Raw genomic sequence first — 6879 nt, forward strand, 5'->3', positions numbered from 1 at the left:
AACTGCCAACGTCTGTAGAGCCTCACTGTTCTCAGCCTGACTTAAGAATGTGTGGGAGGCGTGTGGCATTGAGTCAGCCCATTCCTCCCCTCATAGCACAAAGAGAGTCATCTGGCACTTGACAACGATGCCTGATGAGCGACGCATGTTGCCACAAGCTGTGGCACCCCTTCCTTTTAAGATGAGGCGCAGGGCTCCTGTCCTGTAAGGCGACACCTCGGCCCTCACTGCTGAAGCTCCTTGCCCCTTCTCCCACTTGTGAGCTCCCGTCTGTCCTCGGCTACTCGTTTCCATAACACTTCCTCCAGATAGCCAGCCGGCCTAGTGTTGTATGTTATTAATACGATTGTTAACTGCAAACTCAAGGCTGGCCTCGCTGACTCAGATCATCATGTTACAGGTATATTGTACCCAACAGTGAAATGGCCAATCCTGCTTTATATAATACGCTCTATTAATACCATATGAAATACTATGGCCACTTATGGTAAGATGTGTGGAAATGTTGATTGACGTAAATGGTACTCTACAGTCAGCACAGTCTAGTATCTGAAATGTTGCAGGCAATGTTTCCTAGATTAAAAAAAAAATCTGAGAAAACTATAGAATCACTGCTGAAAATATATCTACATCTCTCATGAGTTGCATAGTACACAGCACATATCGCCGTCTGGTGGATCCTCACAGTATTAACCCAAAGACCAGAAAAGTGGATGCCAGTACGATGGTCAATATTGCTTGCAAATAAAATGCATCTAGCAGCATGATTCAAATTAATTTGTAGCCAAATGAAACCAAGTAACACTCAAATTAGCAGTTTTCTATTTGTTGGCTTTTGCGATTCTCAGAAGGAATACAGGTCGACAGAATAAGTGATGCGTATATGATCCCTGCTCGCTTACTATGTTCCCTTTGGAATAAAGAGTAATTGTTTGTAAATAGATATTTCATCATTGAAATGAGAACCACTAAGAAACAAAACTACATTTATTTCAGAGGAGGAAACGTTGATAAAAGGAAAATGACATGACTCATGTCCCAAACACCATTGAGCTTCAACATTGTTTGCAAAAAAAATGAAAAACACTACAAAATAGAACGGGAAAAACATCCACAAGATCCACAAATCTGTCTGCTGGCTGTTGTCCTGTTGAGTTAAGTGGCAACACTCTGTAGCAAGGTGATGTTATCTCCTTTCAGCATGATCCTCCCTGAGAGAGACAGATGTAGGGAGGGATCGAGAGAGGCAGATAGACAGGTGATCAGTCTAGAGTAACTGACACTTCAGTAGTAGGAGACACTTGTTCAGACTGCTGACAAAGAAAAGATGACTAATCATAGACAATGAATGAGAAACTACAGACTTAGTCAACTGGAGTGGCCTTTATCAATTTGATGGCATTAGGCCACAAGAGTCATCTAGTTTGAAGTGTGTTTTTCTCCAAGGTGCTCCCCACAGGAAGAGGCATTTCCTTGTTTGTCCGTGTCTCTTTTCCTATCATGTCAGACAACGTTTTGGTAGCCTATCCTGTGCTCATTTTATATCTTACGCAAGCTAGCTTTTTGCAAGTCAGACAAATGTTCAAAAACACAACCTCGGTTTGGACCTCCACCCATGCAAAACATTTTAATTGGTTTAATAAGTGGCAACACATCACTAGTTTCCATCCAGCCATATATCACCCCTTTTTATTATCTTCCCAAGGAGAACTTCCCCAGGCTTTCAAACAGAATGTGAGAAGCCTGGGCCTCCGAGGCTAGTCACAGACAAACTGATATTGTGGAACGTGGACAATAGCCTGGAAGTCTTTTCACTGAAATGTGTATGAATCAACATGTAATACAGACAGACACTGAGAAATGTGAGGTAAGAAAGACAGAAAACAAACTCAGACTTACCCAGGGGCTTCCTGTTCTTGGTCTTCATGTGGACCTCCTCAGCATCATCCAGAACCAGGTTCATGTACTCATCAAAGCCCTGAGAGGGGGAGAGGTTTGTTGGTTTCAACTACACATCTAGGCATCAGCAGCCAAGATATAGTTTCAGGAGCCTTGGCCAAGTAGAATAAGGGAGGAAACAGTGGAGGAAGAGGACTTACGATGATGCAGCCCTCTATCCGCATGTTAACTTGTTCATACAGCCACACCTGTATCCGAGAACGCTGCAGCGAGAAGAGAGGCTTTGAATACATTTGCGAGATAGCCCGATAGGCAATGTATTATGAAAGTACGAGGTCTATTTACAACCATGAACATCAAATCATTTGACTGAAATGAATAAAATCATATAAAAATGCAATACTTACGTTCTGTAGATACCTGAAAATAAGGTTCTGGTGGACGGGGGGTCAAGGAAACTCGACAAACATATTGCTTAACTGGCTGCACAGGTTTTTCTGGCCATTAGCAACATTAATATCTCAATAGTTTAAGTTAAGTTAGTTACATAAACGGCCATAGTGTTTCAGTTCCTGGCTGAAACACTAAGGTCCACGTGTATTAATAGCAACGGCTCATTAATGAGTAACTTAGCTAGCTACGTACCACTAGCTAGTTCTGATTACCCTGCTAACTTAGCTACAGCGAACCAGACACAAGCCAGAGCAAAATAGCAGGCTAACATTACAACACAATACTGATAAAAGGATACGATTGGCTGCACCATAACCTTCTGGACCTTCTGCCCTTGTCCTCTGTACGCCATCCTCCTTGTCGGTTTAACGCTTAGTTGTCTAAAAACCTTTTCTTTCAGCAAAACATTTCAGTCGCAATCCGACAGCGAAATTGAAATAATCACGTTGGGGTTCTCTTCAATGGCGCGCTGTGGGCTTTCCGCGTGCGCAAGCAGAGTGACTGAGCCGCAATGCTGCAGTGCCCCTATGGGCGGGAGGTAGTTACTGCAGATTCCCCACAGACAGACAGACAGACAGACAGACAGACAGACAGTACCTCTGACTGCACTGTGCAGTTCGGGACAGACAGACAGACAGACAGACAGACAGACAGACAGACAGACAGACAGACAGACAGACAGACAGACAGACAGACAGACAGACAGACAGACAGACAGACAGACAGACAGACAGACAGACAGACAGACAGACAGACAGTACCTCTGACTGCACTGTGCAGTTCGGGGCAGGACTCAATGTGGGCGGAGTCAATCGTTTGACCCCGCGCACCTTTTTTGTCCATCTGAGGTTTGACAGTCACACACTGAATAAAAAAAACACACGTTTGTCCATCTGAGGTTTGACAGTCACACACTGAATTAAAAAAACACACGTTTGCGTAAGACACGTTGAATACAAACGTATTTAGAAATATTCTATAAAGTGGTACCGGCGGATGTGTTGTAACACTTTTTGCTTCATACTATATTTGAGACAAGCTACTGATATTGTGGCAGTGAACAACATAATTATGTCATGTACTGTTAAAATTGTGTTGATAAATATTATAACTTGATTATATTATTTCATTGAGCATATATATACGCACTGTTCCTACTTATCCTGATTTATAATGCTATTTATTTTCCTCATGAGAATGGAGACAGACTATACCATATAGACATACTGACAAGCTGAATGTGCTCTGTACATTAAGTTATACCAGCTTCAGTAAAGAGATCAGAGACTCGGGTGACTTCTACGTCATCTTTACTAAACAACACAATTAACACAACAGACAAAAACAAGGTTTGACCAGTCCTCAAAAATGGCTTCACTCCTGCTCCTCAACATTTCCTTGTTGTCAACTGCCTCCACATAGAACATCTCATAATCTCTGTAACTGGAACGAGAACATGAATGGTTCCTTGAAGAGAATATTTTCCTCTTCATCCAGGCCATCATACAACCGTAGTTCTTTAAGAGTTGTAATGTGGTCTTCCCCCTCCATCATACAACCGTAGTTCTTTAAGAGTTGTAATGTGGTCTTCCCCCTCCATCATACAACCGTAGTTCTTTAAGAGTTGTAATGTGGTCTTCCCCCTCCATCATACAACCGTAGTTCTTTAAGAGTTGTAATGTGGTCTTCCCCCTCCATCATACAACCGTAGTTCTTTAAGAGTTGTAATGCGTCTTCCCCCTCCATCATACAACTGTAGTTCTTTAAGAGTTGTAATGTGGTCTTCCCCCTCCATCATACAACCGTAGTTCTTTAAGAGTTGTAATGTGGTCTTCCCCCTCCATCATACAACCGTAGTTCTTTAAGAGTTGTAATGTGGTCTTCCCCCTCCATCATACAACTGTAGTTCTTTAAGAGTTGTAATGTGGTCTTCCCCCTCCATCATACAACCGTAGTTCTTTAAGAGTTGTAATGTGGTCTTCCCCCTCCATCATACAACCGTAGTTCTTTAAGAGTTGTAATGTGGTCTTCCCCCTCCATCATACAACTGTAGTTCTTTAAGAGTTGTAATGCGGTTTTCCCCGTCCATCCCAGTTACACTTGGGAGGGAAACGGTGCCTTTAAATGTTAGGTGTTCGCACCACCTTGCTGCCATTAGGTACCGAGATGAGATCCTCAGACCCCTTGTGAGACCATATGCTGGTGCGGTTGGCCCTGGGTTCCTCCTAATGCAAGACAATGCTAGACCTAATGTGGCTGGAGTGTGTCAGCAGTTCCTGCAAGAGGAAGGTATTGATGCTATGGACTGGCCCGCCCGTTCCCCAGACCTGAATCCAATTGAGCACATCTGGGACATCATGTCTCGCTCCATCCACCAACGCCACGTTGCACCACAGACTGTCCAGGAGTTGGCGGATGCTTTAGTCCAGGTCTGGGAGGAGATCCCTCAGGAGACCGTCTGCCACCTCATCAGGAGCATGCCCAGGCGTTGTAGGGAGGTCATACAGGCACGTGGAGGCCACACACACTACTGAGCCTCATTTTGACTTGTTTTAAGGACATTACATCAAAGTTGGATCAGCCTGTAGTGTGTTTTTCCACTTTAATTTTGAGTGTGACTCCAAATCCAGACCTCCATGGGTTGATAAATTGGATTTCCATTGATTATTTTTGTGTGATTTTGTTGTCAGCACATTCAACTATGTAAAGAAAAAAGTATTTAATAAGATTATTTCATTCATTCAGATCTAGGATGTGTTATTTTAGTGTTCCCTTTATTTTTTTGAGCAGTGTATATTCAGGTCAGTCTGGCTACGGTGAAACAAGTGATTTTAAGAATGCAAAAGAAAAGTTTTTATAATGTTCAAGTCTTACGGCATGGGAAAGTTCTGCAGAACTAAGCACCACCATCGCCTAATGTGCTGCATGTTTTCCTTTGAAAAAGAAAATCACACAATCGGATGGGTATCCCAAAAAACATTATATCCACTAGTGATGAGAATTTCATAATTTATACATACCTCAGGGAAATCCCACTGTGCTTCCATTGCAATGTAGAGGGCGTACTGTAAGTTAGGAAAGAGTAGGTCATTAAGTTTGATAGTTATGATAACAACAACAATGATCAAGGAATATATTTATATATTCCCCCCAGGAATATATTTCAGGATGTAGGAGACATCCCCCCCAGGAATATATTTCAGGATGTAGAAGACATCCCCCCAGGAATATATTTCAGGATGTAGAAGACATCCCCCCCAGGAATATTTCAGGATGTAGAAGACATCCCCCCAGGAATATATTTCAGGATGTAGAAGACATCCCCCCAGGAATATATTTCAGGATGTAGGAGACATCCCCCCAGGAATATATTTCAGGATGTAGAAGACATCCCCACCGGAAAAAATGTCAGGATGTAGGAGACATCCCCCCCAGGAATATATTTCAGGATGTAGAAGACATCCCCCCCAGGAATATATTTCAGGATGTAAAAGACATCCCCCCCCAGGAATATATTTCAGGATGTAGAAGACATCCCCCCAGGAATATATTTCAGGATGTAGGAGACATCCCCCCAGGAATATATTTCAGAATGTAGAAGACATCCCCCCAGGAATATATTTCAGGATGTAGAAGACATCCCCCCCCAGGAATATATTTCAGGATGTAAAAGACATCCCCCCCAGGAATATATTTCAGGATGTAGAACACATCCCCCCAGGAATATATTTCAGGATGTAGAAGACATCCCCCCAGGAATATATTTCAGGATGTAGGAGACATCCCCCCCAGGAACATATTTCAGGATGTAGAAGACATCCCCCCCAGGAATATATTTCACAATGTAGAAGACATCCCCCCCAGGAATATATTTCACAATGTAGAAGACATCCCCCCCAGGAATATATTTCAGGATGTAGAAGACACCCCCCCTCAAGAAGTCACAGCATGTCACATCAGCGTACAGCTCTGCAGGAGTTTGATGTATGAAATGTGTATGTAGTGTAAAACTGTAGGAAATAGGTCCCAAGAAGTGTCAAGAATAATAAACAAGAAAAAGTATGAGCAATAACAACAGTGTGCCTTGCATGCTGCAAGCACATAAATAATAATAACTTTTAATATGTTATAACAGAAAATAGGACTAATATAATATACTGAATAGCAAGCATCTTACCATCAAAACAGACACCCCACAATTGTTTGAGAAACCTTGCTTTGGTAGGCCCTGTGGTGTTAACAAGGTACAATTTTCAATAAAGGAATGACAATCAAATGGTACAGTTCAGTGGAATAATTTAAAGGAATGATTAACTCAGTGTTCTGTCACTCATGGGGACACTAGTCACCGCCAAGTCTAAGGGTAGAGCTAGAAAATTCAAGCCCTTGGGTGCTGCCATAGAGTTACATTAGAAGTGCCCATCCAAGAAGGCTCAAGGTCATTGGCCACAGATAAAACTACGTTAAATCACATTATATCTACAGATTGGACTGATCATGTCAACATCATACTTTCAAAATCTTAGC

General features: G+C 42.4%; 1 protein-coding gene across 1 annotated transcript; it reads right to left on the minus strand.

The window, feature by feature from the left end:
- Positions 1-969: 969 nt before the first annotated feature.
- On the minus strand, positions 970-2871 carry LOC106565620 (small nuclear ribonucleoprotein E). The gene is made up of 5 exons (XM_014132929.2): positions 2651-2871; positions 2307-2333; positions 2100-2162; positions 1900-1978; positions 970-1211 (listed from the first exon to the last, which is right to left on the minus strand). Exons 1-5 carry the CDS (start codon positions 2702-2704, stop codon positions 1156-1158), a joined length of 279 nt encoding a protein of 92 aa, XP_013988404.1. The 5' UTR covers positions 2705-2871; the 3' UTR covers positions 970-1155.
- Positions 2872-6879: the final 4008 nt, after the last annotated feature.

This window comes from Salmo salar, chromosome ssa12, assembly GCF_905237065.1.
Source record: "Salmo salar chromosome ssa12, Ssal_v3.1, whole genome shotgun sequence".
NCBI lineage: Eukaryota > Metazoa > Chordata > Actinopteri > Salmoniformes > Salmonidae > Salmo > Salmo salar.

Bases quoted from the DNA above. Each gene is read 5' to 3' on its own strand.
- LOC106565620 (XM_014132929.2), bottom strand. From the start codon at position 2,704: ATGGCGTACAGAGGACAAGGGCAGAAGGTCCAGAAGGTTATGGTGCAG. The intron at 2,334-2,650 runs GTATCCTTTTAT...CCCGTCCACCAG, and splicing joins AGGTTATGGTGCAGCCAATC to AACCTTATTTTCAGGTATCT. The intron at 2,163-2,306 runs GTAAGTATTGCA...TTCTCGCTGCAG, and splicing joins TTTTCAGGTATCTACAGAAC to CGTTCTCGGATACAGGTGTG.